Source organism: Haematobia irritans, chromosome 3, assembly GCF_050003625.1.
Source record: "Haematobia irritans isolate KBUSLIRL chromosome 3, ASM5000362v1, whole genome shotgun sequence".
Taxonomy (NCBI): Eukaryota; Metazoa; Arthropoda; class Insecta; order Diptera; family Muscidae; genus Haematobia; species Haematobia irritans.
Window position 1 is genome coordinate 94,385,966 of NC_134399.1, and position 20,517 is coordinate 94,406,482.

General features: G+C 28.2%; 1 protein-coding gene across 7 annotated transcripts; it reads left to right on the forward strand.

Moving 5' to 3' along the window:
* The first annotated feature begins 108 nt into the window (after nucleotides 1-108).
* On the forward strand, nucleotides 109-18,652 carry LOC142230342 (uncharacterized). Of its 7 annotated transcripts, XM_075300983.1 has the most exons (4): nucleotides 109-304; nucleotides 17,905-17,997; nucleotides 18,074-18,222; nucleotides 18,307-18,652. In XM_075300983.1, exons 3-4 carry the CDS (start codon nucleotides 18,084-18,086, stop codon nucleotides 18,432-18,434), a joined length of 267 nt encoding a protein of 88 aa, XP_075157098.1. In that variant the 5' UTR covers nucleotides 109-304; nucleotides 17,905-17,997; nucleotides 18,074-18,083; the 3' UTR covers nucleotides 18,435-18,652. The 7 variants fall into 7 exon arrangements, with proteins under 7 accessions (XP_075157098.1, XP_075157096.1, XP_075157097.1 ...); XM_075300981.1 differs by having other exon boundaries at nucleotides 17,905-18,222; XM_075300982.1 differs by having other exon boundaries at nucleotides 17,905-18,222; nucleotides 18,310-18,652.
* Nucleotides 18,653-20,517: the final 1,865 nt, after the last annotated feature.

The window sequence follows — 20,517 nt, forward strand, 5'->3', positions numbered from 1 at the left end:
GATCGCATCGTTGTATCTGTGTAGATTCTACTCGTATTACGATCGTGCTTTGTCGTTCGATGTTTTTATTCTCTGCTCTGCTTTTGCTTATATCCCCTCATACGGCATACGGTTTACAGCTAACAGTCTTCCTTTTGCCGACTGAGAAGACATGTGTATGGTTGTGGTAATCGTTAGGTTAAATATTTGCATTAAATAATTTCTTCTATGTAATGACAAATAATAAACAATAATTTAATTAAATGATTACTACGAACATTGAACATTTTTTTGTACCCAAAAGTTAATAGTAAATATTGTTTTGGTAAACAGATTTGTTGATATTTCACAAAATTAAAAATTTAATCAAAAAAAAAAGCCGATTATAATGATGTTGAACAAGAAAAGTATGGGTGTGGGGAAAATGGTGCTAAATTGAAGCGGAAACAATGAATTTTATATGAAGTGAACGAAATATAGACTGAAATTTAGAACACGCAATTTACACAAAATTTTAGGCCATAGTTCATTAAAGTAAAGAAGTTTTAATTAAAAGAAAGTTTAAAGTCTTGCAAATTTCCTTGTCTCCGTTAAAGTCTGTAGAGAGAAATGTATGAAATAATCTAATTGTTTAGCTGGGATTGAACCTGCCTGGTTTGACTTTTTCACTTCCATGGAAGTTCTTTTGAAAAGGTTTGCAAATTTTTACCTTTTTTATTGATTTTTAATGGAAAAAATATATTTATACAAAAATATACGCAACAAAATAACAAGTATATACGTCCATAAGTTCGGCCAGGCCGAATCTTATGTACCCTCCACCATAGATTGCGTAGAAACTTCTACTAAAGACTGTCATCCGCAATCGAATTACTTGGGTTGCGGTAACACTTGCCGATGGCAAGGTATCTTAAAAAATTATCTTCTAAATTGTAAGTTAGTCCATACGGGGGATATGTTAAACAAAAAAAGGCCGATTAAAGACGTATATAATTCAGTTCGACAAAATTTTCTATAGAAATAAAATGTTGACATAATTTTCTATAGAAATAAAATTTTGACTAAATTTTCTATAGAAATAAAATTTTGACAAAATTTTCTATAGAAATAAAATTTTGACAAAATTTTCTACAGAAATAAAATTTTGACAAAACTTTCTATAGTAACAAAATTTTGACAAATTTTCTATAGAAATAAAATTTTGGTAGATTATTTTTGGCGATATGGACCAATTTTTGTATGATTGAACTATAGACCAATATGGACCAATTCTTGCATGGCTGTTAGCGGCCATATACTAGCGCAATGTACCAAATTTCAACCGCATCGGATGAATTTGGCTCCTCCTAAAATCTGGGGATCGGTTTATATGGGGGCTATATATAATTATGGACCAATTTTTGCACGGTTGTTGTAGACCATATACTAACACCACATACCAAATTTTAACCGGATCGGATGTATTTTGCTCCTCCAAGGGGCGTAGGTCAAATCTGGGGATCGGTTTATATGGGGGTTATATATATTTATGGACCGATTTAGACCAATTTTTTCATGGTTGTTATAGACCATATATTAACACAACATACCAAATTTCAAGCAGATCGGATGAATTTTGCTCCTCCAAGAGGATCTGCAAGCCAAATCTGGGAGTCGGTTTATATGGGGGCTATACGTAAAAGTGGTCCGATATGCCCATTTGCAATACCTTCCGATCAACATCAATAACAACTACTTATGCCAAGTTTCAAGTCGATAGCTTGTTTCGTTCGGAAGTTAGCGTGATTTCAACAGACGGACGGACATGCTCAAATCGACTCAGAATTTCACCACGACCCAGAATATATATACTTTATGGGGTCTTAGAGCAATATTTCGATGTGTTACAAATGGAATGACAAAGTTAATATACATACATATATGGTGGAGGGTATAAAAACGAGAATAAAAGTGTAATAATAAATAATTTAACAAGTAAGGAAAGTCTAAAGTCGGGCGGAGCCGACTATATTATACCCTGCACCACTTTGTAGATCTAAATTTTCGATACCATATCACATCCGTCAAATGTGTTTGGGGCTACATATAAAGGTTTGTCCCAAATACATACATTTAAATACCACTCAATCTGGAAGAATTTGATAGACTTCTACAAAATCTATTGACTCAAAATTTAAGTCAGCTAATGCACTAGGGTGGAACACAATGTTAGTAAAAAAATATGGGAAACGTTTAAATCTGAAGCAATTTTAAGGAAACTTCGAAAAAGTTCGATATATATGTATTAGAAGTTTAGGAAAATTAGAGTCATTTTTACAACTTTTCGACTAAGCAGTGGCGATTTTACAAGGAAAATGTTGGTATTTTGACCATTTTTGTCGAAATCAGAAAAACATATATATGGGAGCTATATCTAAATCTGAACCGATTTCAACCAAATTTGGCACGCATAGCAACAATGCTAATTTTACTCCCTGTGCAAAATTTCAACTAAATCAGAGTTAAAAATTGGCCTCTGTGGTCATATGAGTGTAAATCGGGCGAAAGCTATATATGGGAGCTATATCTAAATCTGAACCGATTTTAACCAAATTTGGCACGCATAGCTACAATGCTAATTCTACTCCCTGTGCAAAATTTTAACTAAATCGGAGCAAAAAATTGGCCTCTGTGGTCATATGGGTGTAAATCGGGCGAAAGCTATATATGGGAGCTATATTTAAATCTGAACCGATTTCAACCAAATTTGGCACGCATAGCTACAATGCTAATTTTACTCCCTGTGCAAAATCTTAACCAAATTGGGGTAAAACTCAGGCTTCTGGGACCGTATTAGTCCATATCGGGCGAAAGATATATATGGGAGCTATATCTAAATCTGAACCGATTTCAATGAAATTTGGCACACTTGACTATAGTACTAATTGTTCTTCTTGTGCAAAATTTTAAGCCAATTAGGGTAAAACTCTGGCTTCTGGGGCCATATAAGTCCATATCGGGCGAAATATATATATGGGAGCTATATCTAAATCTGAACCGATTTCTTCCAAAATCAATAGGGATCTATTCTGAGCCAAAACACATACTTGTACCAAATTTGAAGTCGATTGGACTAAAACTGCGACCTAGGCTTTGATTACAAAATGTGTTCACGGACAGACGGACAGACGGACATGGCTATATCGACTCAGGAGCCCACCCTGACCATTTTTGCCAAAGACACCATGTGTCTATCTCGTCTCCTTCTGGGTGTTGCAAACATATGCACTAACTTATAATACCCTGTTCCACAGTGTGGAACAGGGTATAAAAATAATTTTTTTTTTAAATTTCTTCATTCAAATGAACTTCCAAGTAACAACTTCTAAAGCAATGCAAAGGATCGGAAAACGAAGTACTTCCATCCTACACACAAAATAATTCACGAAATTTTTTCCAACTAATATTTTAATTGAGTTTTAAAAATATTCAATTAAAAATTTAATTGATTCAACAAATTTTTTTAATTGAAACAAAAATCAATCACAAAAATAATAGTATCAATTAATTTTTTAATTGGATCAATTAACTTTTTAATTGACCTTCAATTAATTTTTTAATTGATACTATCATTTCTGTGATTGAAGACATTTCAATTAAAAATTAATTGGATCAATTAATATCGTGATTGAATCAGAAAAAAAAAATTTTTGTGTGTATGACAAGCCCATGTAAAATTCATTGGTGATGATCCAAGTTTGCACTACTTCCGGATCACAACTTGGGGATCCAAAGTACTTTTTTGGAAGCTCTTTTTTTTGCTGGGTAGCCAATACAAACAAATCTAAACTGATTCTAAAATCTGATGTATTTCCGACATTTTGGTTTTGAGCAATAAAATTTAAAAAAAATATGGCGCTTTACTTTGTTGCATTACATATCAGCCACCCTGTCCAAATATATATTTAAAAATATAATAATACTTAAACCTACCATTATATTTCTCGATCAATAATTGAATACAGATAATAAAACAAGTATTATTTCTTATCATTGAAAAGTGTAGACACTCGTGATAGAAATAGTTTAAGCGCTTTTCCTCGATAACTAAAATTATAACTATATTAATAAAACAAAAATATATTCAAACCTAAATAGTTGAAAAGTCATCACCATAGACATGTGTCAACAAGAGAATGATTCCGCATTTTTTTTTTCTCTTGTTGACATTAACCCATAAAAATTATAAAAATGTCTCCATATAACATTTAAAATTTAAGTGTTAAACTTATGCCGAATATAATGCACTAAGTCTGCAATACGACATTTATTCAGCAAGTCTATATTTTTCTTTATTTATATTCGTTATCATAAGTTTCCCTTTGAAAACCCTGAGGGAGGAGGGCTAAATGGCGAAGCAAACAAAAAAATCAAGAGTATAAATAAATGAAAAAAATATATATATAAACAAATATTATAGTAGTACTCGATATTGGTGTTATCAACAATTATTTAAACAGTTGTCAATTGCCTTCATTACCTTAATAAATTAATACATACATAAATTACAAATTGCTGTGTTGGGCAAGGGGACCCCTCTTTCACTATTTAGTCGTATACGAGTTGTGGACATGTGTGTCTATTCATTAAATTCTAGTTAATAGATTAAATTTATGAAATGCATTTAGCAAAATTATTTATAACATTATTGATCAATTGCGAATATAAAAAATAAGCCAAAGTAAAATATAAATAAATTCATATTTTAAAATTATTTAGTAGTGATTTTTATGACTATGTACTAAAATATGAGTGGTAGCCGGCAACACAAGCAATTCGTAGACAGTTTTAAGATATTTAAAATTATTACTTCTTTCGTTCTGATAACGTTGGTACTAAGATCATTAGCTGAAAAAATACATATGTACACCCAGCAAAAAAATTGGAAGTTCTTCCACAAACATTTCTTTTAAAACCCATCCCGGAATTCCCCTTCCATTTTTTCCACTTCCGATGTAGTTCATTTGGACAAGTCCACAAATATTTCTTTTAAAGCGCATCCCGGGATCTCCTATCGACTTTTTTCCACTTCCCATGCAGTCCTTTTGGACAAGTCTTACACGCAAAAAAATAATTCTGTCATCCCAAACGAAATTTTAGACAAACAAAGTTCGTTTCTCATTTGCTTTTCGTTGAAAGGAAGTGTATTTGGAAGAAAAGTATATACTTTTTGTGATAAACGGTTTATTCTTTTCCAGGATGTAAAAACAATTTCATAAAGACTTCCTCAAAAAAAAATTTCTAGCTAATTGCATTTTCCCTCACATCTTTCTTACTTCCACGAAGTTTTTTAGTTATTAGCACCTTTTTCTGTAATACAAACAATGTAGAAGAAATTATACGATTTTATAAATTTTAATTTTTTTTTTACCTTTCGCCTGGACGGAGAATCGAACCGCGGACCATGCAATTTGTAAGCCAACACACTATCCCATGAGCTATGTAACCGTTATTGTCATCAATAGACAATTACCCATATAAGTTATATTTATATAGCATAGCTTGCGGCGCCCAGGAGCCGATTAAACAAAGTTTATTTAATAGAAAAATACATTTAGTTGGGCACCTTGGAGCAGTGGTTGCTACGTCCGTCTTGCATGCCTAGGGTCGTGGGTTCGATCCCTGCTTCGACCAAAGTTTTTTTTATACCCTTCACCACTACTGTGGTACAGGGTATAATAAGTTTGTGCATTTGTATGTAACGCCAAGAAGGAAAAGTCTGAGACCCATCGTTTAGTATACCGATCGTCTTAGAATTAAATTCTGAGTCGATTTAGCGATGTCCGTCCGTCTGTCTGTCTGTCTGTCTGTCTGTCTGTCTGTCTGTCTGTCTGTCCGTCTGTCTGTCTGTTGATGTATTTTTGTGTGCAAAGTACAGCTCGCAGTTTTAGTCCGATTGTCCTAAAATTTGGTACAGGGTCCTGTTTCGGCTCAAAGACGATCCCTATTGATTTTGGAAAAAATCGGTTCAGATTTAGATATAGCTGTCATATATATTTTTCACCGATCTGGTCATAATTGGCGTTTATATCAACCGATGTTCCTCAAATTCCGTACATCCGAATATTTTATGAGTCTCGAAAAACTTGCAAAATATCAGCCAAATCGGTTCAGATTTAGATATAGCTCCCATATATAGCTTTCGCCCAATTTACACTCATTTGCCCACAGAGGCCAATTTTTTGCTCCGATTTAGTTGAAATTTTGCACAGGGAGTATAATTAGCATTGTAGCTATGCGTGCCAAATTTGGTTGAAATCGGTTCAGATTTAGATATAGCTCCCATATATAGCTTTCGCCCGATTTACACTCATATGACCACAGAGGCCAATTTTTAACTCCGATTTAGTTGAAATTTTGCACAGGGAGTAGAATTAGCATTGTAGCTATGCGTGCCAAATTTGGTTGACATCGGTTCAGATTTAGATTTAGCTCCCATATATATCTTTCGCCCGATTTACACTCATATGTCCACAGAGGCCAATTTTTAACTCCGATTTAGTTGAAATTTTGCACAGGGAGGAGAATAAGCATTGTTGCTATGCGTGCCAAATTTGGTTGAAATCGGTTCAGATTTAGATATAGCTTCCATATATATGTTTTTCTGATTTCGACAAAAATGGTCAAAATACCAACATTTTCCTTGTAAAATCGCCACTGCTTAGTCGAAAAGTTGTAAAAATGACTCTAATTTGCCTAAACTTCTAATACATATATATCGAGCGATAAATCATAAATAAACTTTTTTGAAGTTTCCTTAAAATTACTTCAGATCTAAACGTTTCCCATATTTATACCCTTCACCACTACTGTGGTACAGGGTATAATAAGTTTGTGCATTTGTATGTAACGCCAAGAAGGAAAAGTCTGAGACCCATCGTTTAGTATACCGATCGTCTTAGAATTAAATTCTGAGTCGATTTAGCGATGTCCGTCTGTCTGTCTGTCTGTCCGTCTGTGTGTCTGTCTGTTGATGTATTTTTGTGTGCAAAGTACAGCTCGCAGTTTTAGTCCGATTGTCCTAAAATTTGGTACAGGGTCCTGTTTCGGCTCAAAGACGATCCCTATTGATTTTGGAAAAAATCGGTTCAGATTTAGATATAGCTGTCATATATATTTTTCACCGATCTGGTCATAATTGGCGTTTATATCAACCGATCTTCCTTCCAGGGAGTAGAATTAGCATTGTAGCTATGCGTGCCAAATTTGGTTGACATCGGTTCAGATTTAGATTTAGCTCCCATATATATCTTTCGCCCGATTTACACTCATATGTCCACAGAGGCCAATTTTTAACTCCGATTTAGTTGAAATTTTGCACAGGGAGGAGAATAAGCATTGTTGCTATGCGTGCCAAATTTGGTTGAAATCGGTTCAGATTTAGGTATAGCTTCCATATATATGTTTTTCTGATTTCGACAAAAATGGTCAAAATACCAACATTTTCCTTGTAAAATCGCCACTGCTTAGTCGAAAATTTGTAAAAATGACTCTAATTTGCCTAAACTTCTAATACATATATATCGAGCGATAAATCATAAATAAACTTTTTTTGAAGTTTCCTTAAAATTACTTCAGATTTAAACGTTTCCCATATTTTTTTACTAACATTGTGTTCCACCCTAGTGCATTAGCCGACTTAAATTTTGAGTCTATAGATTTTGTAGAAGTCTATCAAATTCTGTCCAGATCGAGTGGTATTTAAATGTATATATTTGGTACAAACCTTAATATATAGCCCCCAACACGTTTGACGAATGTGATATGGTATCGACAATTTAGATCTACTAAGTGGTGCAGGGTATAATATAGTCGGCCCCGCCCGACTTTAGACTTTCCTTACTTGTTTTACATATATTTCAGATATGGTCGGAAGATTCCGAAAAATATTTCAACATTACATTCTACTATATTAAATTTTTACTATATACTGTAAAATGTATCTTATTAAAGACCTAAAGTCAGAAAAGAACAGTGTTTGATATACACGAAATGGACTGTGTTGTTGGTTCAAAAATAACTTTTTTTTATTGAAAAAATAAAAATTTTTTAACAAACGAATTTTTTTGGTGATAAAAGTTTAAAATTTTCGAAGCAATTCAAAAAACTCTAACAAAAGAAAAACGTTTACGGTACACGTTTTCCAAACGTTTTTTTTTCTTTGCGTGTAGAAAGTATGGAATTAGGCGGTTTTAAGTAAAAATTAAAATTTTGGACAATTACATTTCGCAAAAAAATAATAGAAAATCAATAAAAAAGTAAAAAAAAAATAATTAAAAAAATATATATAAAAAGTCATCCCCGCTGGTTTTTGAACGTGTGCCGTTTGACTTTTTCATTTCCATGGAAGTTCTTTTGAAAACGTTTTGCAAAGTACGACATTTTTTATTTTATGCTGATTTTTAATGGAAAAAATATATTTATACAAAAATATATGCCAAAAGAAAAAACAAAATAAAAATGATGTATAACATAAAAAAAAAACATTTTTAGAAAAATAGTTAATATGATAAGTTTGCACTACTTACGTATCACAAATTTGGGATCCAAACTACTTTTTTGGAAGCTCTTTTTTTGCTGGGCATATATAATTTTTACAGTAAAAGATAGAATGTGATCGTAAGTTTATTTTAGAAAATTTAACCAAAAACCGTGCAACATGTAACCCAGCAAACAAAAGCAAAATTGACGTAGAATGATGAATTTAACATGGGCTTATTATACACACAAAAAAAATATTTTTTTGTCTTCAATCACAGAAATAATAGTATCAATTAAAAAATTAATTGATCCAATTAAAAAATCAATTGCTTCTATTAATTTTTATGATTGATTTTTGTTTCAATTAAAAAATTGTTAAATCAATTAAATTTTTAATTGAATATTTTTATACCCACCACCATACAGTGGTAACGACGATATAATAAGTTTGTCATTCCGTTTGTAACACATCGGGAGAAATTTTAAGACGATTTAACCATGTTCGTCTGTACGTCTGTCTGTCTGTTGTAATCACGCTACAGTCTTCAATAATGAAGCAATCGTGGTGAAATTTGGTACAAATTCGTCTTTTGTCTGATATAGTCCCCATATAAACCGACCACCCGATTTAGGGTCTTGGGCTTATAGAAACCGTAGTTTTTATTCAATTCGCCTGAAATTGGAAATCTGGAGGTATTTTAGGACCATAAAGAGCTGTGCCAAAATTGGCGAGTATCGGTCCATGTTTTGGTATGGCCCCTATATAGACCGATCTCCCGATTTTACTTCTTGGACTTATAGAAACCGTAGTCTTTTCCAATTCGTCTGAAAATATAAATATACTGGAATTTTAGAATTAAAAAAAAACGTGTATCGGATTTAGTTTTTATCGGTCCATTTGGTAAGACCTCCATATAGACCGATTTCATTTCTTGAGGGTTTAGAAGGCGTACTGATCATGAAATTTACTTGAAACTGAATGTATGATTTCCAGATTTTACTTCTCGTAATCATTTAAATAATGGAGATGAAAATCTACAGATTTTAGATTTCAAATCAAGGCGTAATTTCACCTTTATCTTGCACACTTACAAGAGATGTTAATGATTCCTCTAAAACTCAAACAAAAATTGTTCTTATAAATCCAGAATCTTGTACAGTCTTCATAGGTAAAATCTTTAAATTTATCTTCGGGAAGTGTACTGGTTGAACTGCTCTGCTTGGGGGAATATCTCTCATTAAACCCCCCTGAAATTTCAAAGGAAACTATAATATTTGATTCATCACTGCTGTATATACTTGTTAAAACTAAATTAAGACTTTAATTGGAAATTTTTCGTGAAATTTTTTTCTGTGTAAGACGGATGTCCACCATTTCAACTACCGTTGCATTGAATTTGAATCACTTCTTAAGGTGTGATACGCACTCAGTGTTTTGTATGTGGATTAAAAAATTTTGTGATATTTAGTCAAATGAATATTTTTTATATTTTTTATGATTTTTAATGCAGGCTAGGTTAGATAACAGGTTGGCTGATAAGTCCACGGTCTAACAAAGAAAAACACATTTTTTTGTCAAAATTCGTTTTTATTATTCAACATAGTTCCCTTCAAGAGCGATGCAACGATTATAACGACCTTCCAATTTTTTGATACCATTTTGGTAGTACTCCTTCGGTTTTGCCTCAAAATAGGCCTCAGTTTCGGCGATCACCTATTCATTGCAGCCAAATTTTTTCCCTGCAAGCATCCTTTTGAGGTCTGAGAACAAGAAAAAGTCGCTGGGGGCCAGATCTGGAGAATACGGTAGGTGGGGAAGCAATTCGAAGCCCAATTCATGATTTTTTGCCATCGTTCTCAATGACTTGTGGCACGGTGCGTTGTCTTGGTGGAACAACACTTTTTTCTTCTTCATATGGGGCCGTTTTGCGCGATTTCGACCTTCAAACGCTCCAATAAGGCCATATAATAGTCACTGTTGATGGTTTTTCCCTTCTCAAGATAATCAATAAAAATTATTCCATGCGCATCCCAAAAAAACAGAGGCCATTACTTTGCCAGCGGACTTTTGAGTCTTTCCACGCTTCGGAGACGGTTCACCGGTCGCTGTCCACTCAGCCGACTGTCGATTGGACTCAGGAGTGTAGTGATGGAGCCATGTTTCATCCATTGTCACATATGGACGGAAAAACTCGGGGTGTATTACGAGTTAACAGCTGCAAACACCGCTCAGAATCAGCAACACGTTGTTGTTTTTGGTCAAATGTGAGCTCGCGCGGCACCCATTTTGCACAGAGCTTCCGCATATCCAAATATTGATGAATGATATGACCAACACGTTCCTTTGATATCTTTAACGCCTCTGCTATCTCGATCAACTTCATTTTACGGTCATTCAAAATCATTTTGTGGATTTTTTTTGATGTTTTCGTCGATAACCACCTCTTTCGGGCGTCCACTGCGTTCACCGTCCTCCGTGCTTATTTCACCACCCTTGAATTTTTCATACCAATCAATTATTGTTGATTTCCCTGGGGCAGAGTCCGTAAACTCATTATCAAGCCAAGTTTTTGCTTCCACCATATTTTTCCCCTTCAGAAAACAGTATTTTATCAAAACACGAAATTCCTTTTTTTCCATTTTTTTTCACAATAACAAAAGTTGCTTCACAAAAGACGCTCTATCTCACAAACTAATTGACTTCAAATTTGGACACGAATCATTTGAAGGTTGGTACTATATAAAAATAATATGCATTTAATACTAGCGACGCCATCTATGTGTCAGACCGGGGACTTATCAGCCAACCTGTTATAGTGGCAGCCCGATATTTGAGCCTCACTTAGACTATTGAGTCCATTGTAATACCACAATGTGGAACTTCTTTCTCTCTTATCACTGAGTGCTGCCCGATTCTATGTTAAGCTCAATGACAAGGAACTTCCATTTTATAGCCGAATCCGAACGGCTTTCCATATTGCAGTGAAACCACTTATGTTAGAGAAGCTTTAAAACACTCAGAAATGCCACCAGCATTACTGAGGTGAGATAATCCTCCGCTGAAATACTTTTTGGTGTTTGGTTTGCACGGCGGGCATGCTTACCACAACACCACGATGGCATCCTAACCACGGTTGCCACTCGAGCCAAAATTTACAGAATTTTATTTCTATAGGAAATTTTTGTCAAATTTTATTTCTATAGAAAATTTTGTCAAAATTTTATTTATACAGAAATTTTTGACAAAGTTTTATTTCCATAGAAAATTTTGTCAACATACAAAAATACAAAAAATATATAGAAACAAAATTTGTTATATAAATAAAAATATAAGAAAAAATCATCAAAATTTGCTATAGAAATAAAATTTTGACAAAGTTTTCTATAGAAATAAAATCTTGACAAAATTTTCTGTAAGAATAAAATTTTCTATAGAAATACAATTTTGACAAAATTTCTATAGACATAAAATTTTGACAAAATATTCTACAGAAGATTTTTTGTTTGGTAGTATTTTGGTAAAAATTTCTCCAAATTTTGGCAGATTATTTGTGGGTTGAGTTGCAACCGTGACCGCGGACCATACAGTTTGTAAGCCAACACACTATCCACTGGGCTACGTAGCTGTTGTTATCATCAGCAGGCAATTAACGCTATAGCCATCAACACACAACCAACACAAACAGTCAAACAGTTATATTTATAAAGCCTAGTTTTCGGCGCACACGAGCCGAAGTAAAAAACAACTTTATTTGACAGAAACATTCATTTAGTTGGCCACCGTGGATCAAGGGTTAGCATGCCCGCCTCACATACAACGGGTCGTGGGTTCGATGCCTGCTTCGACCGAACACCAAATATTTTTTTCTTCCGAAAATGTTGGGAAGATTCCGAAAAACTACTATATTACATTTTTACTATGAAACTTCAAAATATAACTTATTAAAGACATAAGGTCAGAAAAGAACATTGTTTGATATACACGAAATATTTTCATTGTATTAATGAAAATCTTTCGTTAGATCAATGATAAATTTCGTTGGCTCAATTTTAGTGAAATTTTCTTTGTGTGTACCCCGTAAAAAATTTCATCACAGCATACATTACCCTCCTTTTTTTGTTGCATAGTGTAAACAAAAGCAAGTATTATTATTTTATGGGGGACAATTTTATAATATCAATTATTCGTACTCAATACGTTTCTTATCAAATATCCTCAGTAAGTCTCTTAATGCGATTTTAAACATTGCGAGTAATCTCCAAACCAGACAATTATTCCAATCACGTACTGTTATCGATTAAGTAAATTTATTTAAACAATGTTTCCTTGACTTTACATTATTTGCAATGTACATTACAATAACAAAACGAATAATAAAAATGTTTCCATTTTTTTCGCAAAACAAAAATCGAAATCGCGTATGGGTGATTACGAGGCAAAAATCGTCATCCGATATAAACAAACAATTCAACAAATATGATTTGTTTATGACATCGATAAGGATTTCAATAATATTTGTATGTATAAATTAATCGATCTTTTTCACAAATCCATCCATCATTTATTTAAGGAGGTTCTTCTTTCAATATTGACCGATCGTAAATTAATATATCAAATTTGATTTTTTTTGTGAATCGCAGCAAACAGAAAAATGCTACTCCAATTGATTGTGTGATTACATTTTTGTCGATAGCCGTTAAATTAAATATTTTGAGAAGGTATTATCATGACGGTTGGTTGATCTTTCAATTATGCCCTTACTGGAAATTACACATAGAATATAATTGTTCCTATTCGCCTAACACAATATATTCTAGGGCAAATGACATTTCTAGTTCATCTGGAAACAAAATTTTATTTCTATAGAAAATTTTGTCTAAATTTTTATTTCTATAGTAAATTTTGTCAAAATTGTATTTCTATAGAAAATTTTGTCAAAATTTTATTTCTATACCAATTTTTGTCAACATTTTATTTCTATTGAAAAATTTGTCAAAATTTTATTCCTATAGAAAATTTTGTCTAAATGTCATTTCTTTAAAAAATTTTGTCTAAATTTTATTTCTATAAAAAATTTTGTCACAATTTTATTTCTATAGAAAATGTTGTCAAAATTTTATTGCTATAAAAAAAAATTTTGTCAAAATTTTATTGCTATAAAAAAAATTTGTCAGAATTTTATTTCTATAAAAAATTTTGTCAAAATTTTATTTCTATAAAAAATTTTGTCAAAATTTTATTTCTATAGAAAATTTTGTCAAAATGTTATTTTTATAGAAAATTTGGTCAACATTTTATTTCTAAAGAATATTTTGTCAAAATTTAATTTCTATAGAAAATTTTGTCAAAAATTTATTTGTACAGAAAATTTTGTCAAACTTTTATTTAAATAGAAAATTTTGTTAAAACTTTATTTCTATAGAAAATTTTGTCAAAATTTTATTTTTATAGAAAATTTTGCCAAAATTTTATTTTATAGAAAATTTTGTTAAAATGTTATTTCCATAGAAATTTTTGTGAAAATGTTATTTTTATAGAAAATTTTGTCAAAATGTTATTTCTATAGAAAATTTTGTCAAAATGTTATTTCTATAGAAAATTTTGTCAAACTTTTATTTCAATAGAAAATTTTGTTAAAATGTTATTTCAACAGAAATTTTTGTGAAAATGTTATTTTTATAGAAAATTTCTTTTATTTCTATAAAATATTTTGTTAAAATTTTATTTCTATAGAAAATTTTGTCAAAATTTTATTTCTATAGAAAATTTTGTCAAAATTTTATTTCTATAGAAAATTTTGTTAAAATGTTATTTCCATAGAAATTTTTGTGAAAATGTTATTTTTATAGAAAATTTCGTCAAAATGTTATTTCGATAGAAAATTTTGTCAAAATGTTATTTCTATAGAAAATTTTGTCAAACTTTTATTTCAATAGAAAATTTTGTCAAAATTTTATTTCTATAGAAAATTTTGTCAAAATTTTATTTCTATCGAAAATTTTGTCAAAATTTTATTTCTATAGAAAATTTTGTTAAAATGTTATTTCCATAGAAATTTTTGTGAAAATGTTATTTTTATAGAAAATTTCGTCAAAATGTTATTTCTATAGAAAATTTTGTCAAAATGTTATTTTTATAGAAAATTTTGTCAAAATTTTATTTCTATAGAATATTTTGTTAAAATTTTATTTCTATAGAAAATTTTGTCAACATTTTATTTCTATAGAAAATTTTGTAAAAATTTTATTTCTTAGAAAATTTGGTCAAAATTTTATTTCTATAGCAAATTTTATCAAATATTTATTTCTATAGCAAATTTTGTCAACATTTTATTTCTATAGCACAATTTGTAAAATTTTATTTCTATAGAAAATTTTTCCAAAATTTTAGTTCAATAGAAAATTTTGTTATAAAGTTATTTCGATAGAAAATTTTGTCAAAATATTATTTTTATAGAAAATTTTGTCGAAATTTTATTTCTATAGAAAATTTTGTCAAAATTTTATTTCTATAGAAAATTTTGTCAAAACGTTATTTTTATAGAAAATTTTGTTAAAATTTTATTTCTATAGAAAATTTTGTCAAAATTTTATTTCTATAAAAAATTTTGTCAAAATCTTATTTCTATAAAAAATTTTCTCAAAATTTTATTTCTATAGAAAATTTTGTCAAAATGTTATTTTTATAGAAAATTTTCAAAATGTTATTTATATAGAAAATTTTGTCAAAATGTTATTTCTATAGAAAATTTTGTCAAACTTTTATTTCAATAGAAAATTTTGTCAAAATTTTATTTCTATAGAATATTTTGTTAAAATTTTATTTCTATAGAAAATTTTGTCAAAATTTTATTTCTATAGAAAATTTTGTTAAAAAAATTTCTATGGAAATAACATTTCCATAGAAATTTTTGTAAAAATGGTATTTTTATAGAAAATTTCGTCAGAATGTTATTTCTATAGAAAATTTTGTCAAAATTTTATTTCTATAGAAAATTTTGTCAAAATCTTATTTCTATAGAAAATTTTGTCAAAATTTTATTTCTATAGAAAATTTTGTCAAATCTTTATTTCTATAGAAAATTTTGTTAAAATGTTATTTCCATAGAAATTTTTGTGAAAATGTTATTTTTATAGAAAATTTCGTCAAAATGTTATTTCGATAGAAAATTTTGTCAAAATATTATTTCTATAGAAAATTTTGTCAAACTTTTATTTCAATAGCAAATTTTGTCAAAATTTTATTTCTATAGAAAATTTCGTCAAAATGTTATTTCTATAGAAAATTTTGTCAAAATGTTATTTTTATAGAAAATTTTGTCAAAATTTTATTTCATTATTTTTCATTTCTATAGAATATTTTGTTAAAATTTTAATTCTATAGAAAATTTTGTCAACATTTTATTTCTATAGAAAATTTTGTAAAAATTTTATTTCTTAGAAAATTTAGTCAAAATTTTATTTCTATAGCAAATTTTGTCAAAATTTTATTTCTATAGCAAATTTTGCCAAAATTTTATTCCTATAGAAAATTTTTCCAAAATTTTAGTTCAATAGAAAATTTTGTTATAAAGTTATTTCGATAGAAAATTTTGTCAAAATGTTATTTTTATAGAAAATTTTGTCGAAATTTTATTTCTATAGAAAATTTTGTCAAAATTTTATTTCTATAGAAAATTTTGTCAAAATTTTATTTCTATAGAAAATTTTGTTAAAATGTTATTTCCATAAAAATTTTTGTGAAAATGTTATTTTTATAGAAAATTTTGTTAAAATTTTATTTCTATAGAAAATTTTGTCAAAATTTTATTTCTATAAAAAATTTTGTCAAAATTTTATTTCTATAAAAAATTTTGTAAAAATTTTATTTCTATAGAAAATTTTGTCAAAATGTTATTTTTATAGAAAATGTGGTCAACATTTTATTTCTAAAGAATATTTTGTCAAAATTTAATTTCTATAGAAAATTTTGTCAAAAATTTATTTGTACAGAAAATTTTGTCAAACTTTTATTTCAATAGAAAATTTTGTTAAAATTTTATTTCTATAGAAAATTTTGTCAAAATTTTATTTTTATAGAAAATTTTGTCAAAATTTTATTTCTATAGAAAATTTTGTTAAAATGTTATTTCCACAGAAATTTTTGTGAAAATGTTATTTTTATAGAAAATTTTGTCAAAATGTTATTTCTATAGAAAATTTTGTCAAAATGTTATTTCTATAGAAAATTTTGTCAAACTTTAATTTCAATAGAAAATTTTGTCAAAATTTTATTTCTATAGAAAATTTTGTCAAAATTTTATTTCTATAGAAAATTTTGTCAAAATTTTATTTCTATAGAAAATTTTGTTAAAATGTTATTTCCACAGAAATTTTTGTGAAAATGTTATTTTTATAGAAAATGTCGTCAAAATGTTATTTCTATAGAAAATTTTGTCAAAATTTTATTTCTATAGAATATTTTGTTAAAATTTTATTTCTATAGAAAATTTTGTCAAAATCTTATTTCTATAGAAAATTTTGTCAAAATTTTATTTCTATAGAAAATTTTGTCAAAATTTTATTTCTATAGAAAATTTTGTTAAAATGTTATTTCCATAGAAATTTTTGTGAAAATGTTATTTTTATAGAAAATTTCGTCAAAATGTTATTTCGATAGAAAATTTTGTCAAAATATTATTTCTATAGAAAATTTTGTCAAACTTTTATTTCAATAGAAAATTTTGTCAAAATTTTATTTCTATAGAAAATTTTGTCAAAATTTTATTTCTATAGCAAATTTTGTCAAAATTTTATTTCTATAGCAAAATTTGTAAAATTTTATTTCTATAGGAAATTTTTCCAAAACTTTAGTTCAATTGAAAATTTTGTCAAAATGTTATTTTTATAGAAAATTTTGTCGAAATTTTATTTCTATAGAAAATTTTGTCAAATTTTTATTTCTATAGAAAATTTTGTCAAAACGTTATTTTTATAGAAAATTTTGTTAAAATTTTATTACTATAGAAAATTTTGTCACAATTTGATTTCTGTAGAAAATTTTGTCAAAATTTTATTTCTAAATATTTTTTATTTGGTTTTAAGGAAAATTTTTAGAATCAAACGAAAATATCGTTTGTTCTCAGAAATGAAAAGAAAATACTGGGCCGTGAAAAATCTGAAATATCTCAGAGCCACTTTTGCGCGACGCGTGATGGCTTTGTCGGCCGTTTAAAGACCATATTTCGTGGCAAAGGCAGTCAATTTAATATTATTTCCGACATTTTTGCTTTTGAACAATAAAATGTAAAAAAAGTGAAGAAAATAAAACACTTTAGCCACCCTGTAGTTTCATTTCATAAAATGAACTCACCTTGTGCCTTTGAATTTTTTCATCTTCAATGCTATTTTCCAATCTTTTTTCAGGTCTTTGCTGCCATCGATTCAATCCACATGGCAATGATATGGAATTGCGACGTAAGGCTTCTTCAACATTTTCAACTTTTATCATGAATCCCGGTAAGTTTTGCATAAATCCTGGTATATTTCCATCATCCAATTGTGTATCACTTTGTTGCTTTGCATTTCTATCCAGACGAACAATTATGGAAAGATCAAGATTCGAATTATTTCCTAAACCAAGGCTACGACCAAAACACAACGATTCATTATCATCATCATCACTTGTCTCATCAGCATATGGAATACAATTACTGATGGTGGAATTACTGGATTCAATCAATGGTATTTTCGAACTGGTTTGATATTTGGAATTTTTAAACATTTTTGCTCTATCAAAGCGTTTGATCACTATATAATTACTACCAGCAGGTGTTTTGGAAAATGCAATACTGTCTCGATGGGACATAAATCATTGTTGCCGTCACCGTGTACTGAACTTGGTTAAGGGAAACGAAATGGTTCACACCTTCACTAGTATGCTAATGAAGTTATGAGAAAAGAAATGTACTTGTAATATATCGAGAGTATGTATTTATATATAGACAAGCATGTATATATACACCGAGAGAAAAAAACTGTGTATTATTTATGAAATTTGCCATTGAAATTAAGTTAAAGAAACAATTTCGTAAATATTATGTAATTTTTCGTTATTGCAGGGAATCTTTTCAAACTATCAAGTAAAAAGTTCATTACTTTTATGATAAGGAAATATTTGGTTTAAAAAAAAATTCATTAAAATTCGGTGACCCGAAAATATACAAAATGTTTCGTTATTAAATAGAAAATTCATAACAATAACGAACGTTTTCATTGTATTTATGAAATAGTTACATTAGTTCACCTCAGTAATGCTGGTGACATTTCTAAGTGTTTCAAAGCTTCTCTAATTGGTTTCACTGCAATGTGGAACGCCGTACGAACTCGGCTATAGAAAGCTTAACATAGAATTAGAATTTTCCATAGAAATAAATTTTTGACATAAAGAAAGTTTTGTCAACAATTTTACTTCTATAGAAAATTTTGTTAAAACTTTATTTCTACAGAAAATTTTGTCAAATTTTATTTCTATAGAAAATTTTGTCAAAATTTTATTTCTATAGAAACTGTTGTCAAAATTTTATTTCTATAGAAAAATTTGTCAAAATTTTATTACTATAGAAGATCTTGTCAAAATGTCATTTCCATTGAAAATTGCATCAAAATGTTATTTTTTAGAAAATTTTGTGAAAATTTTATTTCTATAGAATATTTTGTAAAAATTTTATTACTATAGAAAATTTTGTCAAAATCTTATTTCCATTGAAAATTTTATCAAAATGTTATTTTTAAAGGAAATTTTATGAAAATTTTATTTCTATAGAATATTTTGTCAAACTATTATTTCTATAGAAAATTTTGTCAAAATTTTATTTCAATAAAAAATTTTGTCAAAATTTTATTTCTATAGAAAATTTTGTTAAAATTTTATTTCTATAGAAAATTTTGAAACAAAATTTTAATCAAATTTTTGACAAAATTTTCTATAGAAATAAAATTCTAATAAACTTTTCTATTGAAATAAAATTTTGCCAAATTTTCTATAGAAATAAAATGTTGATAACATTCTCTATAGAAATAAAATTTAGAGAAAATTTTCTATAGAAATAAAATTTTGACAAATTTGCTATAGATATAAAATTTTGTCAAAATTTTCTATAGAAATAAAATATTGACAAAATTTTCTATAGAAATAAAATTTTGACAAAATTTTCTACAGAAATAAAATTTTAACCAAATTTTCTATAAAAATCAAATTTTAACCAAATTTTCTATAGAAATAATAGTATGACAAAATTGTCCATAGCAATAAAATTTTGACAAAATTTTCTATAGAAATAAAATTTTGACTAACATTTCTATAGAAATAAAATTTTTACAAAATTTCCTATCAAAAACAAAAATTGACAGAATTCAAATTTTAACCAAATTTTCTATAGAAATAATAGTATGACAAAATTGTCCATAGCAATAAAATTTTGACAAAATTTTCTTTAAAAATAAAATTTTGACAAAATTTTCCATAGAAATAAAATTTTGACAACATTTTCTATAGAAATAAAATTTTAACCAAATTTTCTATAGAAATAAAAATTTGACAAAATTGTCCATAGAAATAAAATTTTGACAAAATTTTCTTTAAAAATAAAATTTTGACGAATTTTCTATACAAATAAAATTTTAAACAAATTTTCTTTAGAAATAAAATTTTGACAAAATTGTCCATAGAAATAAAATTTTGACAAAATTTTCTTTAGAAATAAAAGTTTATTTCTGTAGAAAATTTTGTCAAAATGTTATTTCAATAGAAAAATTTGTCAAAAACTTTATTTCATAGAAATTTTTTTTCCGTAGAAAATTTTGGCAAAATGTTATTTCCATAGAAAATTTTGTCAACAATTTTATTTTATAGAAAAATTTTTCAAAATTTTATTTCTATAGAAAATTTTGTCGAAATTTTATTTCTATAGCAAAATTTGTCAAAATTTTATTACTATAGAAAATGTTGTCAAAATGTTATTTCCATTGAAAATTTTA

Coding starts and splice junctions, on each gene's coding strand:
- LOC142230342 (XM_075300981.1), top strand. CDS start 17,943: ATGGAATTGCGACGTAAGGCTTCTTCAACATTTTCAACTTTTATCATG. Junction 18,223..18,306: donor ATTACTGGATTCAATCAATG/GTATTTTCGAAC, acceptor AATTACTACCAG/CAGGTGTTTTGGAAAATGCA.